Source organism: Phodopus roborovskii, unplaced genomic scaffold (assembly GCF_943737965.1).
Source record: "Phodopus roborovskii unplaced genomic scaffold, PHOROB, whole genome shotgun sequence".
Taxonomy (NCBI): Eukaryota; Metazoa; Chordata; class Mammalia; order Rodentia; family Cricetidae; genus Phodopus; species Phodopus roborovskii.
The window spans coordinates 20423996-20449556 of record NW_026125281.1 but is presented as its reverse complement, the minus strand read 5'-3'; the positions used below and the strand labels follow the sequence as shown (position 1 = coordinate 20449556).

Here is a 25561-nt window from a genome sequence, read left to right as displayed (position 1 = left end):
TGTATAGGTTCAAGCTAGAACTGACAGTGAGAAATGACTCTGGGTCCTGCTGCTAACAAAGGACTATTTGCAATTGATACTCACTGAGAAAGAGAAAACCAGTTTTCTCCAATGGACTGTCACTGGGTATATCAACCACACTCCAGGGCAGGCCCCATGCCCAAGAGTAATTGGCCAACACAAAACAAATTCCATGGTTTTCTGGTGAGATTTCTGTTTCATTTTGTTTGTTTGTTTTGTTTTGAAATTTTTTAAAATCTTAGTCATTTTTTGGTTTTAATTTTTGTCTATTTTTTTTTTTTTTTTTTTTTTTTGAGAGAGAAAGAACATGAAGTTGAATGGGCTGGGATGTGGAGAGGATCTTGGAGAAGATGAAGGAAAAGATAAAACATTAAAATATATTGTATAAAAATAATGTTAAAAGAAATTAAAAATAAAGAATTAGACACAAAACAAAATATACTGTTCTGCCAACCCACGTAGGAGAAAAGTTTGATTAGACATTATATTTTGAAAAAAATAAACATTTTAGCCAAATGAGTGAAATGGTATAATGATGTCTAATGCTCAAGTCTTTGCTATTTACAATGAGAAATGTTACTTCTTAAAGCAAATAAACACAATTATATCACCTTCCTATTTTAGAAAAGGTTAGTTTTCCACTTAAGGTCTATCTATGTTCATTAAATGGTAGCATTAAATGGTATATTTCAGAATCTTTCAACATGTGGCTGAGTGATAAACACTGCCATATTTTATACTTTAGGAACTCCAGCTCTATAGACATATATAATTATAAAATAAGTAACAAGTTGAGTGTGGGTTTAAATACAAAAAAAGACTAAAATGACCTCTTATTCTCTCAAAACGAAAGTATCTCTGTAGATATGACCAACTGATCCATGGCCAAACTGCTAAACCTCTTCCCTTTTAGTATAAGCTCATGACTTGTTGATTTTATTGTGGTGACTAGTCTTAATGTCAACTTGACACACAAACTGAGTCATCTGGAAAGAGGGAACCTCAATGGAGAAGATGCCACTATTAGATCCAGCTGTAATGAATTTTCTTAATTAGTGATAAGTGGGGGAGGGCCTATCCTATTGTGGGTGGTCCCATCTCTGGGTTGAGGGTCCGGGTTCCATAAGGAAGCAGACCTTAGAAAGCCATTGGAAGTAAGCCAATGAGTAGCACTGCTCTGTGGCCACTGCATTCAACTCCTGCATTCAGGTTCCTGTCCTAATTTTCTTCGATAATGAACAGCAATATGGGAATGTAAACCAAATGAACCCTTTACTCCCCGATTTGCTTTTAGGTCCTGGTCCATTGCAGCAGTAGAAGCTGTGCCGAACGAAGACAATTGTCTTCAGAATGAAATTGGCTTAAATCTGTGCCTTTGTTACCAAAGCATTCCTCTCAAGACAGATGCATGTGAGTCGGTAAAGAGCAGGAAGATAAACCACTCTGGAGACAGTTCCAGGGAAAAGTGTCTGCTTTATTTCACACGAACAACCACTTATTTAATGGAAGCCTGTTGACTGTGATTGCTTAGAACATTCCTGGGACTGGATAGTGAGCACTCACACCATAAGGAAGAAGAACATTAAATGAGATGTGGAGAGGGCATGCTGGTGGACAGACAGCTACAGGCTACTCTTACTACTTCAGCATTCAGTGCTCTGACTTCTGAGGCACAGTGTGCCATGCTTCTTATTTGGAAGTACACTGTGCTGAAGTAGGCTGGCCAACAGGTCAAGCCTTCATTTTCTCCTACAGAACTAGATCACTTGGTCCTTTCTCTTCTTAGCTCCGCCTAGTTCAAAATGCTCAGATCTTGGAATAGCTGGCATTCTCTTAGAGCTGTAGTTGTGCTCAGTATGTAGACTCAAGACTCAGCACACTCATCTTTTCACTGTTAGTCTTTTTGCAGAAAATGGCTTCATCTGCCTACTGTGATTCCTATTCCAGCAGTGCTTCAGTTGAACAGAGAATTCTTGCTCTTTCTTTACTGTCATTCTGTGGGGCTGCTGACTGTGAAATTTCTTGTAGATGTTGAGCACGTTTTAAGAGCTTTCATTGCAGAACAGCATATCCAAGAATGGCATGGGATTAAGCTGGATACTAGGGGGCCTGACCCAGGTTCCTGCTGTAGTTTGTGGACCTTCTTCTTTGTGAATCACCAATATTCATCAGTTTACATGAAAAATGAACTTTGTAGGTGTGTTTAAGGACCTGAAGGTGCTTCTCCTGAACTATCCAGATGGGTCCAATGTAAAACCATTTTGGGGCAAGCACCTAAATAGGTTATCCAATCACAAGTGGCCAGCCCTGAACACATGAACATCTGAGCTACACTAAATTAACTTAGTGGGTTGTGTGTGTGTGTGTTCATGCACACATGCATGCATAAGCACATGTGGATAGACAGATGATAGATAGATACATAGACAGATAGATGGGTGATAGATATATCTAGCAATAATAATTAAGATGTCATGAACTTGAAAAGGAGTAGTAGAGACATGGAGGAGTTGGAGTCAGAGGGAAACAGGAGATAAGGTCCAAATGATGTAATTTAAGAGGAAAGGATATACCACCATTGGTTTGAAGAAGTAGAAAGGGCCATAATTCAAGTAATGTGAAAATCCTCTAGAAGCTAAAAAAGAGCAAAGCAGTAGGCATTCTTCCTGAGCCACAAGCTTTAATTTTAGCTCAACAAGACCAGTATTGAATTTCTAATATACTGGACTATAAAGCAATCCATTTTGATGTTCAGATGCCAATTTTGTGGTAACCTGGTACAGAATAGAAACCAATAGTGGTCTCGTGTTCCAAATGAACAGGACTTATAAAAGCTTAAAGCCTCCCTCTCCCTATGGAATGCGCATACTTTGAAGCTGGAAGATACTTGGCTTTAATCCTTTGATTGACCAGATGAGGAAACCAGTCCATACGTCGAGAAGGTTCACAACTTAGGGACAGCTTATTGCTTCAAAGAACTAGAATCCAAGTTCACTAAACTGTAGATTTGTTAGTCATGGTACATCGCCATGCATCCTTCACTAACAAGTAGTTTTGAACACCCAAGCAGGATACTCTGATGGCATAAACATTTGGAGAAATGTACAGACAAAGGCTACGGAAATGCTGGCCCCAACTTGTGGTTAAGCATACTTGATTGAACTGCCTTGACATCACTCGATGCTAAACATATCTAAGATGGAACATCCATTTGAATTACGTAGATATTACTTGAAATTTGACCTATCTATGATCAAATGCGGGCGGTGCTCCTAGAATAGGCTCCCCTCTAGATGGATCTTTCTCCTTTGTATGTCTTGCAAAGCTTCTCCATGCACAATGGCTGACTTCTGCCCTCCTTCCTTCCCAAGATGTTTCCCACCTCCTCATACTTTCACCTGTAGTGCCACCTGTAGTGAGCTATTCACTGTGGCACTGACCACGCCCATTGCGGGTGGAGACAGGGGCGGAAGTGACCTGGGGAACTAGTCTGAGGAGGAGCCTGGGAGCGCACTCTTGCTGGTGGGAAGCGGACAGGAGAGCATCCGGTGGAACCCGCTGGTGTTCATCTGTCTAGGTTGTGAGTTATTTCTCCCTGAATAAACATCTATTCGGCCTATTTGTTTCTCCTGACCCTTATTTAAACCACGACAGCCACCCCTTACCCCTGCACAGGACAAGCACTTTCACTTTGCTTAGCACCTCTCCTCTTCAGCTTCAACTAATCCAGCACCCACTGCCAAATGATCCTATAGCGCACCTTACTTTCACCCCTGTCTTGTCCTCACTATGCACCAGACTCCACCCACAGACAGGGTCAAGACCGTTCTTCTTAGTCTACTCTTTGACACGTTTGTAATACTGAGACCAATTCTTCACACTGTCTCCTCCTCCCAAATCTGCAATTGCACCTGCTCCTGCTCCTGTGTGCTGTTCTCTTGCCCCAATCCGTCCTCTCAGCTTCTTGAATCATGCATCTGAATCTTCTGATTTAGGAAGGCAGTTAGTATAGCGTCCAGGACAGACAAGGAAGTGATTTAGCCACCCATATAGAAACTTTTACATGATTACTCTCTACTCCTCATGTGATATTTAGCTTTCAGTGCTAGTGCGCTTTACCTTTTTAGAATTTAAACTCAGATTTTAATCCATTTTGACTGAGCAGGTCCCCTTTAAAGCGTCATTACAGGTAACACCCAGGAACTTCATGCTTTAAGTATGTTCTCAAATATTTATGAAATAATTAAAAATAATTTCTAAAATCCAAGGTGTATATGCAGAATGGCAACTCCTCAAAATCAGTACTGACAGCACCAGTCTTATGCACTGTTCTCAAAGTTAACCACCCCATCCAGAGACCATTTGCATATGCCAAGGACAGGTCAGCACATGCCAAGGACAGGTCAGCACATGCCAAGGACAGGTCAGCATATGCCAAGCACAGGTCAGCATATGCCAAGGACAGGTCTGGTCTCCTGTTATTTTTTTTCCAGCTATTAACAATGTTCATTTTTATTCTCAAAATCATCTTTCTTTGATGATACGCTTTAAGACATTTTCAACTGCTGTAAGGGCAGAAACTGGAAGGAAAAGAAAAATGGAGTCAGCCATGTCTTCTTTCCACTACATTTCAATCCTGCTCTTCACCACTCTCCCCTGTATAAGAATGTCCTTTAACTTTCTTGGGGCAGGTTCAAAGTTCCGGATAATGGACAGCTTTGAATGAATCAACTAAAGTAGACCACAACTTCAGACCCATTACAGGAAACAAATCAAAGATACTGATACAATTTTAAGTCTATGCCTCCAGTTTAAGAGCAAACAGGAGAAGTGTCTAGAAGGGAAAGGGGATTCAGATGAACAGGAGTGGCCAAAGCATATTGTGTGGGTTCACTTATGCTATGATTGACTTTTGCTATTCTATGCCTAAAATAATATGGAATATGCATTTTCTTTTCAATTTTTCTGAACAATACATTACTTTCATGGCCATTTAGAAATGGATGCTTTCTGATCTTCTTGCTGCCTAATGTTCATTAAATTGACTAACCATTGCACAAATATATTAAAATTCACATTCATTTTCACAGCTGACTAGTTGAAATAATCAGCTTCATAAATGAATGTCAGTGATATCTTAACAGTAATAACTCTTTACAGCAAAGTAAGATTTTACTCCATAAGTAATGAGGAAAGTTAGTAAATGTAATTTTATATTGTGTTTTATTACAGGCAAGTTGTCATAAAAGAAATTAAGATTAAAAAGTCTCATTTATTTTCGTAAAGTAGATGAACGTTTTCACTCATTTATGCTGAGGCCCCTCATGCTAATCTCTTCTGAGGATAGTTTAAATTACATTACATCATTCAACACAGAGCTGAGAGTTCATGTTCCAACCCATTCCTGCCCTAAACTCTTCAACTTTAAAGGAATCTGGGGAAATGTTAAGTTCAACTAAAGAAACTATACAAAATGAAAACCCTCATATGCATATTTTGGGCACAAGATCACTCAAGAGTTTGGAAAGCACTTTACAAGAATATCTAGGTAACTTGATCAAATGTGGCCCAAGATAGTAGTAACTAAAAAAGATTATTTTCTGTTACTGTTTCAAAGATTGCTGCTGAAATAGTGAAATAGCAATTAAGTTGAAATTTCTTTCAACAATTCAGATGAACTACAACATTTTGGGAAAAAAAAAAACAAAAGCAAAAGCATGGGTTGGGTAAAGTTTACTGCTGAAGCCTGAGTGACACTTTTCATCCATTATTTTCAAGTTGTCATCTCTCAATTTCAGAAGGCAAGCATGACATAGCTTTACATCCACCTGAATAGAAGCCATTTCAATTTGATATTCTAGGTTTGTTTTGTTTTTCTTTTTCTGTTTTATGTCAAGAATGGACTCATTTTTTCATTCAATGTCTCCCTCCTTTGGATGCAAACCCTGTTGGAAGCTGAATACCTTTTGGAGCATGACAGCCCCAGACACTGCTTTATCAATGGCTTCTCTAGTGGGGGGGAAGCAAAGACAGACAGATCTCTGTGAGTTCAAGGCCAGCATAATCTACAGTGTGAGTTCCAGGAAAACCAGGGCACCTACACAGAGAACCCCTGTCTCAAAAAAAGAGGCTTCTGGGGAAACTAGTTTGTATAGAATAAAATTAGAGTTAAGCAGAAAAGCACCATAAACCCAGAGGCTATCTGAGAGCAATTGTTAATGTCTTAGTCAATGTTCTATTGCTGTGAAGAGACACCATGACCACAGCAACTCTTATAAAGGAAAACACTTAATTGGGGCTTGCTGACATTTTCAGAGGTTTAGTCCATTATTATTGTGGTGGGAAACAGTGGCGTGCAGGCAGATGGCTGGATAAGGAGCTAAGAGTTCTACATCTAGATTGGCAGGCAGTAGGAAGAGAGAGGCACTGGGCCTGGCTTGTGTATTTGAAATCCTAAAGTCCACCACAAATGACACACTTCCTCCAATAAGGCCACACCTCCTAATTGCTTGCAAGTAGTGCCAATTCCCTAATGAGCAAGCATTCAAATCTATGGGCTCATGTGGGTCATTCCTATTCACAGCACCACATTCACCAACATGGTTAATGTTATTATTACCCTTGAGTAGTTTGTGCATGTTTTTATTCTGTAAACAAACACTGAGGCACTAATAATACTTGTTTTAATTGTCCATCTAGCCAGGTCCATTCAATTTGCTTTTTTCAATTTTAATATTAAATATCCTGAAATTTATTTACAATGAATAATTAGTTCATAAAATGTTAAACCCTTTATCATATACTTTTCATTAGTGTATACTTACTAAATATCATGAGTTTACTTTTTTTATTTAATTTATTATTTTACATGTCGATCCCAGTTCCCTCTCCCTCCCTCCCTCCCTCCCTTCTTCCTTCCCTTCCTCTCTTCCTCCTTCCCTCCCTCCCTCGCTTTTACCCTCTCTGGCCCCTTACATGCACCCTAACCACCCTCCCTTCCCATCCCCCCACCCCAATTCCATATGTAGGGGAATGCCATCCAGTTGGGGTCATGTAGATCTGACAGGTCATATTAAGTAGGGACTAGGGCTTCTCTCCTGTCTCTAGGTCAAGGCAGTTACTCCATGGGGGATGTGTTCACAAGGTCCTTTTGTGCACCAGGGATACATCCTGGTTCCACTGTCTGAGGTCCCTTAGACTGCTCAGTCCTTCTGGCTGAGACCCATATTCAGGGGGGCCTGAGTCAGTCCCATGCTGGCTTCCCAGCTATCAGTCTGGGGAGTTTAATTTTTTTATGTTTCTTATTTTTCGCTGTGATTGCTAATGAGACCATGTGTTGGTTTATTATTCTTTTTCTTTCTGTTTTTTTTTTTTTTTTAACTCTTTGTTCTTAGCTATTTTGGGGGGCCCAGCTCCCAAATGAATCACACAGAGAGACTTATTATTTCTTATGAAAGCCCAGCCTTCGCCTGTAGCTTTTATTAACCTAAATTATCCCACCTACATTTTCCCTCTGGCCTTTTCCTTTTCTTTCTTCTGCAATCTTACTTTCACTCTTCTCCACGACTGGCTGGCTGTGTGCATGGGTGTCTACTGCTAGTGTCGCCCTTGTTCATTCTGCTCTGATTTCTCCTTCTATTTATTCTCTCTGCCTGCCAGCCCCACCTAGCCTTTCTCCTGCCTTGCCACTCACCTCTTTAGTAGATCATCAGGTATTTTAGACATGCAAAGTAACACGGCTTCACAGAGTTAAATAAAACATTTTTAAAAAATGCAACACAGCTTTGCATCATTAAAACAAATGTTCTGCAGCATAAACAAATGTAACACATCTTAAAATAATGTTCTGCAACAAGGCAAGAGATCCTCCACTAAGCTACATCACTGGCCCACTTCCTAATTTTTAATGGGGTTAAAATCAATGGTTGTTGCATAGCAAAGCAAGCAATTTTCTTTTCCAATTTTTTTTCTCAAAATTTCTGCCATTCCCATGCCTTTTATCTATTAACTGGATATCTAGCTATATAACTCCAGATTTAGCTTGGGATGGTGGTACCCACCCCACTGAGTGGGTGGGGCAGAGGGATGACAGGGACATTTCTTCATAAATAACATTTCTCACACTACAAAGGTACGAAGACATATAATTCAGGAAGATATCATTTCTTACATTAATTGTTTCTAAGAAATGCACACTGCTATCATGAACATTTCTAGAAGGTATTCAAAAGACCTTTGGGGGAGTAATTTGAAACAAGTTGGATACTATTTTTCTTTTTGGTCCATCTGTGAACAAATTCCATGTGTGCACTGGGTATATCTACTTGTGCTTAAGAAAAACAAATGGAAATGCTTACTCAGAGATAGCATACTCAATCCATTTACATTTCTATTGTGCTCTACTCTGCCTGTAAAATATCCATGATTGGTACCATCTATTGCAATGTGTCCAGTTCAGTATTTGTACTAGAAAGCTTTAGCGTCTTCATGGCATTTAGAAAATGTGATGTTATTTATTTACTTGATGTTTGCTGTCTATTTCTACCACCAAACTTAAGCACAAGGAAGTCAAACTGTTTTCTCTATTTACTATTATGGAGAAAGTGCACAGCAAAGTGCCTGCTACATATTTTATTTTTACTGAATCAGAATGTCTGTGTTTGAATATTAATCCCTCTTATTCTTTTTATTGGTTATTAATGAATTTACATCAAATGTATCATGAGATAAATATACCTCAGTTGCTGAAAATGAAGGATACTCTTAAGGTTTTGTAAGTGGAGTAGGAGAAGGGGAAGGGAGAGGGAACCGTGGCTGGTATGTAAAATGAAAAATAAAATAAAATATAAAAAAAATTGGAAAATATCCTAACCCTAGTATTCACTTACTTAGGCAAGAAAAGACCACTGAAATAATTGCTAGAAAAAAATTAAAAGCCCAAAGCAGCCTGATGTTTTAGACACAAAGAGAAAAAAGGTATCATAATTAGGAAAATGTGGACAGAAATGTGTCATGTTGCTTGGAATGGGAGTTATCCTGATCATGTCTGTAACCTATTTGGAAGAGTTCACAATGTCATCTGGAATGGATCACTGCAGTTAACAGAAATATAAAGAGTAAAACTTGCCAAATTACTTAGCAGAAGTTGCCAAAACAGCCTGCTTTCCTCTGGCCATGTTCAGAACACCTGGGACAACTTGCCATGTTCATTTTTTACTTGGACAGATTCCTTTGAAAAATCATCCGATGAACTGTTAGTTTCATTTCAAGTCTTTTCTTGGAGAAATTGCCAGCTAATAAAAATAACCATGGCCAACTCTTTCCTGTCACCTGGAATACCACAATTAATGTCTAAAACACCCCAGGACACTGATGAGAAAACTTAAACTTAAAATAGTTAGGTAACTTTGCCAAGTTCTCTAAGCTCCCAACTGGAGACCAAGGGGAGAAACTCATGTATGTCACTTCTAGTTCTCCACCTGACATGATGAGCTATCTGGTCCACCCTAGCCAGTCCTCATTTATTCAATTGACTTTAAGGCATTCACACTGAAGAGGCTTCACTCATCATTAATTCATCTACTCAAATTCGATTTTCTCTATGGTATTCCAGATCTTCCATTAGCAGCTGGGAATACAGAAACTCACAATCTAGACTTGATAATGAGCCTCAAAGTTTACTGTCTTTAAGGCCAAGCTTTTTTGTTAAGAGGCAATAATAATGGCTCCTGTCTGGCAGGCCTGTGGAGAAAGATTCAAGGGGCTATGCAGATACGCACTAACATAACAAACGCATAATAATGGGATTACATAGTGATGGTTAAGAAAGACAAGACAGGATGGCTACATTCTTGTAATAAGTAAATAGAGTTCTATGAGGAGATGACATCTCAATTAAAGTTTTTTTTTCCTAAATTTTGGAACATAGCATTGTTTGGGATGTAAAGAATTAATACAATAATAAAGATTAAACTCAGTTTAAGATGTCCTACTTGAAAATTTGCATTATTGAACAAGGAGGCATTAGAGTTGGACCAATGGTGAAATTGTTCAAATAATTAGCTTACTCATTCTATGAACTCACTAGGTAAGCTATGGAAGATGTAGTTAGAAGTAGTATGAGACACCAGGCTGTTACGTATGAAGTTTGAACTTAATTCTGCAAGCTATTGTATTAGTTCTCTATGGCCACTTTAAAACCAATGTTCTCCCCCAACAGATTTGAGGGCTTCAAGAACAGCAGTTTATTTTCTGAGTCTGCTGGATGCTAGAAATCTGAGCTCAGTGGGTCAGAAATGTTATTTATGAAGAAACAGATGACCATGTGTAACAACATCAAATTTCTGGTGTTTCTAGGGTTAAAAACTTGCAGAAGGTATGTGTGGTGATTTGAATAATAATCAAATCCCTCGGGTTCATAGATTTGACTGCTTAGTTACCACAGTACTGTTTCTCCTGCAATCATCCCAGTTTTGGTTAAAAAACACACACACACACACACACACACACACACACACAGCACAAGGTAATGATTTAAGTCAGAAAACTGGAAGTCTTTTTACTTCTTCCTCCAAGTATATCTCAAATGCATCCATTTTCCTCTATAGTCACTGTCACCATCGTCTTTTACCTCATCATTATCCCTCACCTGATTTTGACACAAAAGCCACCTGGCTGATTACCTAACTTCTCTAATCCATTCTCCATTTAGGAAATACCTTTTAAAATACACGTCAATACATATCATTCTTTCCCTCAAAAACCTAAATGGTGTCTCATTGTTTGCTACATGGAAACCAAATCCATTCCTGATGACATCCGCCTTGCCTTGCAACGAATACTATACAGACTGAACTGTGTGCCATCCCTCGAGACATAGAGGAATTCCCATTCGCCAAGTCTTACTTGCTCTTCTCTAACTCTTTGCCTGACCAACTCCTTCTTGTTATTTAGCTCCAGTCAAAACACCCTTTCCTCAGTAAGGCCCTCCCTTGTTTCAGATTTTAAAACATGAGCTGTTGTGGAATATTATTTTAACTATGGAAAACTGTGCCACACGTGTTTGTGCTGTGGAATAGTGGAATATTGCTTTAACTGTGTAAACGCGTGTTACATTTGTTTATGCTGCATTTGTTTAACAGTATAAAACGTGTTCCCTTTGTTTGTGGCGTATTTGATTGTAAAAGATGTGCTGCATTTGCTTCACCTTGCCTGCCTAAGTCACTTGGTTGATCTAATAAAAAGCTGAATGGCCAACAGCAGGAAAGGGATAGGTGTGGCTGGCAGGCAGGCAGGCAGAGAGACTTAGTAGGAGGAGAAACCTAAACTCCAGAAAGTAGAGGGAAGAAAGAGAGGGAGACACCCGGGGTCAGCCAGCCAAGCAGCCACTGACCAGTGAGACAGAGTAGGGAGGGAGGGAGGGAGGGAGGAAGAAAGGAGGGAGGGAGGGAGGAAAAATAGCCCTGAGGCAAAATGTAGATGAAGAGAAACAGATTAAAACAAGGACTAAGCCAAAACTAATAAGTCTCCCAGTCATGATTTGGGAGCTGGGTGGAGGCTTAGGACGAAAAAAAAAGCCTGGTACAAGGAGCTTTCCTGATGCTTTTGTTTATGCAATCTATTTGTTCATGGACTCTATTAATTGTGGATTGAACTGCATCTCATTCAAATTCACATGAGGAAAGCCTCAGTGCTCCCAAAAGTGACTTTATTTGGATAAAAGTGTTTTGCCAAGGTGATCAATTGAATATGAAGTTGTTACTTTGGAACTTAATCTGACTTGATGGTCACACTCAAAGGGGAGATTTGATTACAGATGCATGAAAAGGGAAGGTGACATTGAAGGACACAGGGAGTCAGCTGTTGTCTTGATTATTTCTACTGTTGCTTCAATAAAATACCCAACAAAAGCAGCTAAAGAGACAATGGGCTTACTCTGGCTCACAGGTCAACTGTATGGTCCATCATGGTCGGGGATCACATCACATTGCACTCACAGTTAACCAGCAGAAAATGGTAAATGCCTGTGCTCACTTAGATTTTTATTTTGTATAGGACATAATAAGCCCAGAAAACGAGGCCCACCTTTAGAGTGTGCCTTCCAATTTCAATTAATCCAATCAACATAATCCCTATAAGCATGGCCAGAGGCTAAAATAATTCCTCAAGGGTGTGTCTGGAAGCTTATCTTCTGGGTAATCCCAGATCCAAGTTGACAACTAAAACTAAAAGGGCAACAGTAGTACAGTAGAACAGAATATGCCACAATCCAGAAAAAAGGTGGTCCTGCCAGTAACTTGACATTGTTGCCCCTAGCTTCCTGAGCCACAAGACTATAAAATTCTGTTATTTTAAATTACTCAAGAGTAGTGTCACATAAGTTCCAAAAAACCAATGTCTTACTCTTTTACATCATAATATGTCATGATTTAGAGTTACATGTGTTGTTTGTTTTGTTTTGCCCCTTTAACCAGATGATCATCTATAGAATAGCAGAGAAAGCATCTGCCATCTATTTAACATATCAAGTATTATACTCTGTCAAGAACAAATTCTGGTTGGGATAGAACAGATGTAGGCAAACTTGAGGTTCCCCAGGTACTGCCTGATCCATGTTCTGTTCTCATGGCATAAGAGCTATAGATGCTTTAAGATTTTTAAGTGGTTGAAATACAGAAGTATATTTCGCAACCTGAGAAAATTATGTGAAATTTACATATAAGGTTCACACTCACTTACATATTGCCAACAGATGTCTTCCTTCTACAAAACAGTTATACAATTGTGTTAGAGATGACTCTGCCTTACTCATTTGTTATTTGGTCATCTATAGTGAAAGAAGTTTAATAAACCTTGTGTAAAACTTGCTTCATGAGCTATGTGAACTGCCCAGTGCCAACTGCCCCAGGTGACACAGTCCGGGAACAGAGTCCTTTGAGGAGAATTTGGAGTGCTTGTGAGAACACCCCAACAAAACAAGACTTGCGACCTCAGTTTCTTCAAAACACAGTATTATTCTTAAAATGTGTTTCATGCTCCTACAAGGAGTGGCGGCTAGGAGTGATTTTACTTCAGATTACTCATTATTACTTTCTGGTTTTAATCAATTAAATATTTAACTATCTTTAATATACCTCTATGAAAAAGCATGTTTTGGCCTTATACGGCTTGCCCTTGTATTGTACACTGAACACGTGAGAACTTCACTCATTCTTAACCCTCAGTATAAACTGTCTGATGCTCTGAATAAAGTTGCCTATTGCATGAGACTTTAGTCCACCTCATTTATTTGCTTCAATCTCCCCTGTCCCACTGTCCCTAGAGCAGTGACAAATAAGAATGGTAAGATTTCCAAAGCATCCACTGAAACTGAAAATTAAACAACTTATGAATCTGAATAATAGGTATGTGGGACCATGACCAGTATTCATGGAATTTTGATGGAATGTATGTTATGGGATAAAGACTTTAAATTCCAATGGAATAGGAATAATGACTATAACACAGTTATCTGAATTTATCATAAATACTATCAAAGAAGTCTATCTTCAGTACTGATGTCATTATTAAGGACAAAACTAGGAACTCTTATGCTCATACCCCACCACCACCACCACCACAAAAAAAAAAAAAAAAAAAAAAAAAAAAATCAGCGCTGTTTACCTTTGATGGGGAAACAAACCGGACACATTCCAGCCATTCAGATAAAAAGGGTTTTCTGCACAATGCACATTTTTTTGCCTTGGAGATTTTGTCTTTGACCTCTGGGTAATACTCTATGGCATTCATAATCAACTGATTGTTTTCTTCCAACTGATGGAGGACAAACCTTACTGCTATTTCCTAAATTGAAAAAAAATAGTTCTTCAAATTAATACATTAATTCCTAATTACTGTTTATTACTCTAAGACTCTACAGCATCTACAATGACTTAAATCACATGTGGATGCCATTGTAAAAAAAAATTCTTTTACAAATACAGGAAGAGTACCTTTCACCATCTTTATATTCCATGCATTTGAGACATAAATGTATAATATCTGCTTAATAAAATCAGATGTCATTTTACTTAGGTTTTGTACTTTCATTACAATAAGCAGGAACTACACACATATGCAAACTGGACTCAGAAAGAGTCAGTCATATTCACTAGGATCTAAGCTCTTACTATCTGAACTACAGTTCATAGCCCAGTCAATTCTGCATCCCTTGAGCACATGACCCAAGCCTTCCTATCAACTTATGTTAAACTTAGCCGTGTTGATATCCACCAAAGTAATAAGTAATGACAAAGTAATGAAGAAAAAGAAGTTGCCTTTCACCAGTCCCATAATTTATCCTCACCTAAAATTTAATCTTCCCTGACCCAACAAAGAAAATAAGCATTTGCCTAACTCCCCAAAGCATGCATATCCAATATGCCAGCATGGCATCAACAATGCTCGTTATGAAGCAGTGTGTGTTTCCATATCATTTTAGTCTATAGTACACAAACACTGCTTGAAATTTAAGGAATGTATGGGGAAAGTTTATTTGGGACACATTTTCCTGCCCAAAAAGAAGGGTTTTCTAATAATCCATTATCAGGATGTTAGTCAATTACGCACATATCAGTATTTTTTATAAAAACCTCTTCTGAATTCACGCTAATTTAAGTCTCTAAAATGTTAAATAACAAGGAATTTCTATGAATTGCCTGTTCCTTGCAATGGCCATGCTTACCAGTCAACAAGCATTTCTGGAAGGCCATTGCCACACAGCAAAGCACTTTGCCGTGTGCTTCTTGTGTGACTGACTGCTCCTTCACCAGCATAACCTTCTGAGTGGGGAGATGGTCATGGTGAACAGAGGGAATCTGAAAGTACTAACACTATAACCATCAGATGCCTACTGTCACCGTTCTCTGACTGCTTCCCCAGAGTATAGTTCGTGATTCAAAATGAAGGGTTTGTTCTTAGAGGTATGTCATGAACTAATTAGACAAACTGGGTGGCTGGTTCTAATATGCAGAAAACACATAGTCAAGGATTCACTTTCCAAACAAACAGGAGAATGTTCTTGAATATACAAACCTATAAGTAATACAGATCACTTTTACCATTTATGATTTCTGGACCCAAACAAGTTATTGATTTCAATATATCACTTGACAACTAATATATCAGTCATTACTTATATTCTCCTTGAAGCCAAAACATTACTTTAGAAAAGTAATGTATGTCATTAAAATTTATAATTTTTTCATGGAAAAGTGAATATAAACAAAACAAGATAGTGTTAACATGACCAATAGTATCTTTTTTTTTTAAGATTTTTTTTTCCTAAGACAGGGTTTCTCTGTGTAACCCTGGCCATCCTGGAACTTGTTCTGTAGATCAGGCTGGCCTCAAACTCAGAGATCCATCTGCCTGTATGCCACCATCACCTGGCTAATAGTATCTTTTAGGACACCTCTTAGAAACATTTTTTGAATTTTCTGAAACTATATCATTTAATTATGACATCATTTCATTGTTATTTTAAATAACTATTTATAAATAAATAGTTTATTTTGAATTTTATAAGTAGGTCATATTTCCTATTTCTAATACACTATAAATTGAAAGTAAATTCTTATGCACTCTTAAATTTTCTTACATATGGTCATATGAATTATAATATACATCCACTAATTATATCCATGTAATTATAAAAATTGTAAAATATAGAAAGAAATATGACTCTTTAGGATGAAGGGTGGATTTGGAAATGACTGTGTGAAGTTTTGCTACTGGGAACACAGGAGACAGAACACCCAGCACCATAAGCAAGGGTTCTGGGTGCATCAAATGCAGTTTTACACACTGGTTCAATGAGGTATTGGCTGCATGGACTTATGTAGACAAGTTCTTAATTCACCTGGTCCCAAATATCTCATGTGTAAAGTGAGAGTTTTTCTAGTACTATGGCTGAGTTTATAGAGCTAAGCTAACAGTAGCAAAGCATTTGGTCTGCATCTCCTGATGCAGTTACCCAGATTGGATTCTACTTAGATGTATCCGCAATTCTCACTTTACTTGTAATTTTAACATAGTCTAAGTCATTCAAGCTGCCTTAGTAATCACTTGATACTTCAAGCCTTGGACTTGTTATGCTCTGCCTCAGCCTTCCATGCAGTTAAGATTACAGACTTAAATGACCAAGTATATCTTTTAGAAATTCTATACTAAAGCAGATACAGTTTCAAAGCCCTATGGACCACTGAAACCCAAAGGAATTTAATTGTTAATGTTAACCAAATGTCTACTAGAAAATATATGAATGCAAATATACTCAGTTTGGTCCACCATTCTGAAAAAAAAATTCACAGAAGTACTTTCAAACCCACTAAACCACTTATATATTAGAAGTAAAACTAATAACTTCTACTATATAATCTACCTGACATATCCATCCATGCATACTTTGATTATGTGTGTGTGTGTGTGTGTGTGTGTGTGTGTGTGTGTGTGTGTGTGTATATATATATATATATATATATATATATAATTAACTCTGAGCTCCTGGACCTTATAATTTTAAAAATTAAAAGAAAGTGTTCTGTTCTTCTTAAGCTACCACATCAGATTAAGTATTCATCCAGCCTCTTCCACTATCTAGAATCTCATGTCCTCAATCCCAAGACAATCTGTTTACGCTTCTGCACCCTATCTCATAACAACCCTGCAGTGTGGAGTCTAGAGGACAACGGTAGAAGTTGCCATCAACACTCAAGCCCCAACATAAATTCTACAACTGTGAACAAGTTAGCTAGCCTCTCTGGATCTTAGTTTCTCTATCTATAAAAGGGGGTACAATAAAGACACCTACCTCTTGATGGTAATCAAACAACTACTGTGTTCATAAGTACAGTACCTGTCCACAGAAACCTTAAAATAAGTAGCTAGAATTATTACTCTGGTATGCTTGATGCAGGAGAAAAAAGAACAAGTTATAGACGCTTAAATGAAATACGACAGTTTTAAATAATTAATTTAATCAATTTAAGTTTCAAATGCAATTCCCCATACAAGAGCTGGAAATAATGCTGTTTACAAAAATAATCTCAAAAAAAGAATCTGAAAAAGAGCTGATCCTCAAAGAAAGCAGTTCTTATCCACTACAATTCTGTTCATTGAGATAACGTGGACATGAAAGACCTTTACTGTGAATATGGTCAGTTTCACTTCATATGTACAGACAAAAATGGGTGAATAGTAATGATCTAAACACCTAACAGTAAGAAAATAGTTAAAATATTATGATGTAACAAAATAGCATATATTCATCCAAAAATATATCTTAATGTTTTTAATCTGATTAAAAAGGCAATCACAATAACTGGAGTAAAAAATGTGAGTCTCTAAGTAGCATATAGGGTATTAATTCATTTTAAATTTAAAATATATTCTAAATGCACAAGAGAGTCAGAGGGTAATAATACCTTGCTAAATAGATTTCTGAGTTCTTTTCACCAATTGCCATTGGCTTTTTCCTATTCTTATACGTGCATCTATATTGCTTTCATGGTAAGAAAATAATTTTAAAAGCATTATAACTAATTTCATCTGAAGCAATCTTACATGTTCAGCCTTAGTTCCAAATGAATCTGGTATATCAAAATTCATGATAGAGAATCATCATGCTCAAGTCTGGGAACACCTGTGGTTTTTATCTTGCCTTATAGTAAAGGAGTCCTTAAATATGCTTCCCTAGTCTTTCTTTTGATGTCATTAATTAGTTTCACCAAACTGGACACAGTGAGTTCCAGATCATAACCATGCACTCAATAGAAAAGGAGACAAGTGAAAATAAAACAAAAACAATAAAAAGCCCACTACCAGCAAAAAGATACTTAGAAGGCTAAAGTAAAAGTAAATTCATCTTTTCTTTTCATCCAGTGAAAACTGTTCACTTCTCTGTGTTGAGTCAGTCTGGAAATCAGACAGATTGCACTGAATTCTGTGAGCACATCAAAAAAATGACATGAAGGATCCACATTCTTAATGGACCACTGTCACATATTTGCTGAATTGCCAAGAATGCTTTACATCTTAAACCATGGGTGTAGTGTGAAGGTTCATGCTTATGAGCTAAAACTTCACCCGTAGAGTCCAGATGTCTTTAGGTTGTTTAGCAGTAATTGGCTCCTTCAGGAAAAGTGGGTTTCCCTCACAGTAGAACTCCCTCAGCTTTAGATCCTGAAACTGGTGAAAGAAAAGATCTTCATTGAAAACAAGATAATAGACTTTACTTCTAAAGGTTGATTATAATTTAGGATGTACATTCTATACTGTATTCCAAGAATAGGAGATATTCTACTTGTTAGGAACATTAAGAGTTTTAACGATGGTGTGAGTAGCCATGACCTTAGAAGACATTAGCCATATATCCCATAGTGAATAGCTAAGGAAGCATGTTTAGGTTCACAGAAAGAGTCAGCAGCAGAATAAGGTTTGCTAAGTCAAATTCTGGAAACATTTGTACACATGCATTAGAAAGCCAAGCAATGCAAAACAATTCTAAAACAGGCAATATTGAAAGTATCAACAATTGCCTGAAAATCAATGTTTAATGGGGATGAGAGAGACATGGAAACCTCAAAACCTCATTTTAGACTATAACTAATGAGCAAAACGAAAATATATGGTTGTGGCTCAGTGCTACAGGACTGCCTGGCATGTGCAAAACTAGAGACTGAGCAATATAAACTACGACGACATGAAACAGCGGAGAAATGGAGAGCTCACAGAGATACATAACCTTGCCTGAAAATCCAAGTCCCACTGGATTTAAACGGAAAATAAGAAATACCACGGTGCTCATATTATGCTTAGTATGCCTCTGCTAGGTCCTCCAAAGCTTCTGATATAGTGGCATCACAGAAGGAGCTATGCCTCCAAGACTAAATTCTTAGTGGGAAAAAAGCAGGAAAATAAGAGCATGTCTTCTGAGGTATGCTAGTAAAGAGAGAGGTAAAGGGGGATGGGAGAAGAGAGGAGGGCTGCTGAGCTGAGTGAAAATGGAGGGGAGTGGTGAGGAGAGCCATGGTTCATGATGTGTGTCAATTCTAAAACGTAAGCACCCCTGCCACAACTGATTCAGTTCACTGACTGTGCAGTTGGACAGACATGAAAAATCAACTCTTGTGAGCCACAATAAAGCTGGCCTAGTCACACGACAGCATTTCATAAAATTTATGGAAGAACTAGAGATTTGTGTCATTTCAGCCATAAATTTGAAAGATAGCCATGATTAGCCAAATTAAAAGTAATTGATTTAAGACATCTTTCTGGAGCATTATGCTATCAGATTTTCAAATGTATAGTATATGTTATATAACATATATAAGATTTTTTAAATGAATAACTTAAGACCGCTTTGTATCATACCTAATCCTGGCCACACAACAGACATTCCAATATCTACTCAGTTTCAAAATTTAGCCATTTCAAAGGAGTTATCTTGATAGTTGGAGCCAATGTCACTCCTAGTGTGAGAAAATGAGAAAGAGAATGTACTGAACCTAATTTTCTATACAAGCATTGCATTTTCTTTCTGTCGTAGTAAATAGCAATCCATGCTTGTGCTTCAACTGTAGTCACTGTTAATGAGGGGCTGGGGAGAAGGCTCCATAGGAAAGGATTTGCCACATACACAAGAGGACCTGCATTTTGACCCTCAGCACCCACATAAAAGAGCAGTCACAGAAGTACCCATGTGTGATCTTAGGATGGGGAAACAGATGGGAAATTCCTTCAGCTCACAGACTAGACTTAGTATGTAAACTCCAGGTCCAGTGAGAAATCCTCTCTCAAAGATAAGATGGAGAGCAATAGCGAACAACTTTGGCTTTCAAATGCACAGATACATACTCATATGTATAAATATTCACGTGCAGAATAATACACATACGAAAAAGCTTATTCAAGCATGAATATATATGCAAATATCACTAATGTGTGTAAACATTTTACATTTAATATAAGCAGTTCAAGGGCTATATAATCTTGCTTCAATCTTGTCGCTATCTACCGAAAGTGATAACTGGGTTTCCAATTTGTTATCCCATTACATATAACAGACTGACCACTCACAGAGATCCTCCTGCCTCTGCCTCCCCAGTGCTGGGACAAAAGGTGTGCACCACCATGCCTCGCTAGAAAGAAGTTATTTTAATAGAAAATTTAATAGCATGGATCTTCTAGGAAGACGGTTTAATTAACCTACAGTCATATCTCAATGTACATTAGGTATTCTTCAAAATAAATTCCTTTAGAGCCTCTTTGTTTACACTTATTAGGTGTTCTCAGGCTTGCTTCTTCAGAGAACTAAATCTGTGTCTGCCACTGCCATTCTACTAGAAAAATAAGGATTTTCACATTTTTAATAAGAAGTCTGGAGGCCTGGAGAGATGTCACAGTAATGAAGAGCATGTATTTTCCAGAAAACCTGGGTTCAGTTCCCAGCACTTATTGTAGCGCATACAAATAAAGCTCACACCTGCATCTAACTTGAGCCTTGGGGATCTGATACCCTCCTCTGCACTTTGAGGGCACCTGTGTACATTTCCACACATGCACCTAATTTAAAATGATAATAAAGACCAGATTTGTGGTGGGTACAGGAAATGGCACTATCAGTAAAGGGCCACTATGTGGGCATGGGAACCTAACTTTGGATCTGCAGCCAGGCTGATGTATGCATCTCTAAACTAACATAGGCATCCCTCTCAAGTGCACTGGCTGGCCAGCCTAGATTGGTGAGCTCTGGGTTCGGTAAGAGACCCTGTCTCAGAAAAGGTGAGAGCGATTGAGGAAGGCACCGATGCTGATTTCAGGCTTCTATACACATTTGTATATATGGGCATTCACACATGTGGACCCATATACACCTGTATACAATGACATGAACATGTACACACACCACAAAGTAAATGTATCTATGGATAAGGTATCAAAAGATTAATGCTGAGGAGGAAAAGAGTTGAAAGAGAAATAATCGGAACACAGAATGGTTGTTGAATATTGCTGTCTTTTCTTACATTCTTCTGTGTGGTCAGATGAAAGGATGGGTAACAGCACCCATAAATATTTGAGTTCATTCACTGCATAGTCAAAGGACCAAGGCACAAAAGGACCAGATACAAAAAGGAAAAGCCTGAACACGGGAAAAACAACAGATTCCATACTTAGTGTCAGCTCCGCAAATTTGATCAGGCTAAGGATGAAGTTGAGACTTGGAAGAGGTTAAGAGTATGGAAAAGTAGCTGTGTGTTCTACATTTGGATCTGCAGGCAGAAGGAAGAGAAAACCATCGTGCCTGGCTTGGACTTTTAAAAACCTAAAAGCCCACCTCCAGTGACACACTTCCTCCAACAAGGCCACACCTCCTAACTCCCTAGTGTCCAAGCATTCAAATCTATGAGCCTATGGGGACCATTATCATTCAAACCACCACACAGGGATTCAAGGAACTTTAAGATGTTTGTATCACAACTACCTTTAGCAGTGGTCTCATACATCTGGATTCTCAGGGGTGTGTAGATAAAAGCCCCAAGAACTCCTACACTTTGTTTTTACCTTTCTTCTTCACCCACATCAAATGTGTCACTGTGTCCTATAAATGGATGCTTCCCAACACTTGGGAAATCTATCCTTTCTGTAATCCTTCCCTGACCCAGCTACTCTCCACCTCAGCCTTAAAGGATGTTCTCTCTTGTGTGGATTATTAGAATAGTGACCTGGAATTAGCAAAAGCTTTTGGTCCTAAGCAAGTTTGTACAATTAAAATATGGTTATAATACAACCCTGGTTAAAATGTTCATGGTTCCCTTTTATTCAGAATATATTTAAAAGTCCTAACTTTTCACAAGTGGCCCTTTTCAGCCTACTCCTCCAAAGCTGGTAAGCACTCCCATACTGAGATTTTTGGAGATTTCACATCAACTCTTATCTTACTTGTTGTGACTCTCAAGTTGTATGTTTTAGCTTAAATATGGACCATCTGTCTAAGACTAAAACATCACCCATCTGTGATCCCCCTGCCTTCACTACATGTCCTTGCCCTATATATAAATCAGTCTTATAAAGAGCAGGGCTATTCCAGGCTTTGCCTTTAAGAACTATGTCTTAAATAACTACTATTGCAAACACGAAAGCCTCGCTACTTAGTAACTGATTACTGATACTCGGTAAACCACTGATAAATATAAATAAACATCAAAGAAATACAGCTCTACCCAGGCTTTCAAGATTTGCAAAGTCCTTCCCCAGACTTGGTAAATTAATACCAGGACTCACACAGAGCCACATGCTGTAGCAATACTATGAATTTTCAAGTCCTACTGTCACTTCAGACTAGTCTAAAGTCTTCAGGAGTTCAGCAAGGAGAGAGTGCAGAAATAGTCTCAATGGAAATGGGAGAAAAGAAGGCTGAGGCTTCACATGGTCCCAAAGACAGAATTGATAAGCAATTTACATTAAATTAATGTGTATTCTTCAGACCTTCTCAAAGCTCATAGGGATACCTTGTAATAAGAACTGGGATTTCTAAATAGACTCAGTTTAAAAAAGGATACAATTTTAAGTACAAATACTATGACATCCAAAAATTAGACCCAAGGAACAATTCTTTTTTTAAAAGAATGAGTAAGATTTAGCGGCTAATGGGAAATTAAACACAAAATGATATAAAAATGTTGGGGTAATTTGGCTGATGGCATCATTTGTACATAAGAATCCCCCCAAAACGCTATACTGGAAAGCTCTCTCTCACGCTTTCCATAAGCAGTAGATGGGAAAAGAGGCAAAGTGATAGAAAGTCTTAATTCTTCATATCTGCCAAATGTATGTCACATGAGAGGATCCTGAGCGGGAATAAAGGGAGGAGACTAAGCATCAAGCCTGGCAGACAGGAGATAGTCTGGTCGTGCAGGCTGTAAACACACACAGAGCAGTGAGGAGACTCACTTCAGGCCAGAGAGATGCTCTGAACGAACCTAAGGTCAATTCTCCCTGGCCTTCATTCTGGGCCCTGAAGGGCACATAGTGATTTAACGTAGATTGCTTATCAAGTCTATCTTTGAGTCCCTGTGAAATCTCTGTTTTCCACATTCTGTCTAAACATCACTGCGGCAAAAACTGATGCTGAAGGACTTGCTTGCATCACCCCATAGTCCCCATCACGACTGCTTTAGATGCCTTCAACCATTCCCCTTGAACTACCTGAGAACTAACAGCTCTGCTCCCTCTCTGTCCTGTCAATGCACTCACGACCATATTCACATCGCCACTCCTTGCTCAGAACTAACTATCTGGCAGCCACTCGTGTCACTAGAAATCACTCAAGGCTTTCTGTGTACCCCAGCCCTCATGCTCTGTGCTTGCTTTTACTCTTACCCTAGTCTCTCTCCCTCCACTGTGGTAAAATTTACTTTTTCCTAAAAATTTCCTCTTCTTATGACATTAGGGCCTCAAAGTCATCACTCCTTCAACATGAGAATTGTGGAATAAGGTCTTAGTGTTTTGCAAGAGGCAGTCTCCTTTTGTTCCCAAGTGGGAAAATCAAACAAGATCTCACTAATGTGGCAAAGAGCAAGGGACTCTTTTGCTGTGGATCTTAACCAAGGGAAATGATTCAAAAGATAGAAGAGCTGAAAGAGTAATTGCACCATAGAACTGAAAGGGTGCTTTCTCTTGTCAATGTGCAAGAAACAAATTTTAGAGCATCCACTGCCGTACTGAAAAAAAAAAAAAAAAAAAAACTAAGTGTCAGGAAAAAGCCTGAGAGTTCTTCCTGAGAGAGAACAGCTCTTTTGGGAGATCATCCAAACGAAACATTGAGAATGAGTTTATGAGCCAAATGTATGTCGGATTTTAAAAAGCATCTTCTACATTAACCATAGCATGGTAGCTTACATTGTGTATTCAAATCTTCCAGCTTTCTGCCTTTCACTTCATCTGCCTTGAAAAACTAGGCATGGATCATCCAGGCTGTCAGCCTTCCCTATCTCTGCACACAACTGAACAGGTGTCCTTTGCAGAGCTGTACCTCAGAGCTCTCAGATTCTCCATAAAATCATCACCACCGCCTACCAGGTGCCCTTAGTGGTCTCTGGAAAGCTTGCTGCAGCTGACAGGCTCTCTCAACAACACAGCTTTAATGACTCATGATTCTTTTCCCAACTATGACCTAGTTCTCCCCAGAGCCACATTCTCTTTCCACTTGATCTTCACCCAGGGAAATTTCACCCACACCTAAGATTGTCTCACGGAAATGACTATGACTCTATATCTTACAGCCAACTGTGCACTCAAACATTCACTAGGTATGCATCAACTCACCAGTCCTAGACTTTTGAGTGCTGGTCTTCTTATAATGCTTTCCATCTCAACTCATGAGTTACATCACTGTGGTAGTTTAAATGAGATGCCCTCTATCAATCTCAGGCATCTGAATATTTGATAACCAGTTGGTAGCTTTGGGGAAGAATAAAGAGGTATATACTTACTGGAGGAAGTATGGCACTGGGCTTTGAGGTTTCAAAAGGCTCTCTCTGCTTCCTGCTTACGACCTGAGATGTGAGCTTTCAGCTGCTGTTCTAGTACTTGATATATCTGTGTGTCTGCGTGCTGCCACGCCTCCCTATCGTGATGGTGATGGATTCTTACACCTCTCAAACTGGAAGCCCTAAATAAACTCGTCCTTCTCTAAGTTGCTTTGGTCGTGGTACTTTGTCGCAGCAATAGAAAAGTAATAATACAGTAATATAATCACCATTTCCAACTTTACCAGTTACTGAATGTGGCCGGGTCTTTCAACCCATACTGTGCCACATTAGAACAAGCTATCATGGTTTTCTGGATTCATTAGTCTTTAAAATTGCACCCTGTATGCCTTCTGACTCCCTCTAGTGTTTCTGCCACATGGAAGAAGGAAGAATTTTATAAAGTAAAATCTGTTACATCTCCTCCTGTTTAAAATGCTTCGAGAGTCCTGTTGTCCTTGAAGTAAAGATGAAAACAAGCAGCACACTATGCAGACTTTGTCACAGCTTCATCCTATCCAGTCTTAACAGGCACTGAATCCTCTGTGGTGCCAGAGTATAGCTGCTCCTCCCACCCTAAGGCGGCGCCCAGGGCTGATTTCTCTGCCACCAATCTTCAAATCTGTTTGTCACCATTTCTAGGAAGCCTCACCCAACCTGTTTAGTCAGTCCCTGACAGACTTGTGTCTTTGGGAATACACTAGTTTCAGTTTATAAGCTCACGATATTAGTTGTTTGGGTTAACATCTGTTTCATTGCCACACCATAGCTCATAGGGAGCAGAGACTCTGGCTGGCTCCTGTACCACTTATCTTATTTCCCAGGGCATGGCTTGCCATATAATGTAATATGTGCAAATTAAAGAACGTAGAGTTGGGAGCCATTTGCTTTTTTTTTTTTTTTTGAATTTGAGTTCCATACTTAGTACCTATAAGTTGTGCTGTAACACTAGCTTTCTGGTATGGTGAATGTGA

General features: G+C 38.6%; 1 protein-coding gene across 1 annotated transcript in view; it reads right to left on the bottom strand.

Annotated features, from left to right (window-relative positions):
- Window positions 1-25561, bottom strand: part of Lrrc69 (leucine rich repeat containing 69) — a 99741-nt gene that overhangs the window by 23102 nt on the left and 51078 nt on the right. Inside the window, exons 6-7 of the mRNA XM_051198007.1 lie at window positions 18145-18246; window positions 13684-13863 (exon numbers count right to left, since the gene is read on the bottom strand). Of these exons, the coding sequence (XP_051053964.1) occupies window positions 13684-13863; window positions 18145-18246 (282 nt within the window). The remainder of the gene's footprint in view (window positions 1-13683; window positions 13864-18144; window positions 18247-25561) is intronic.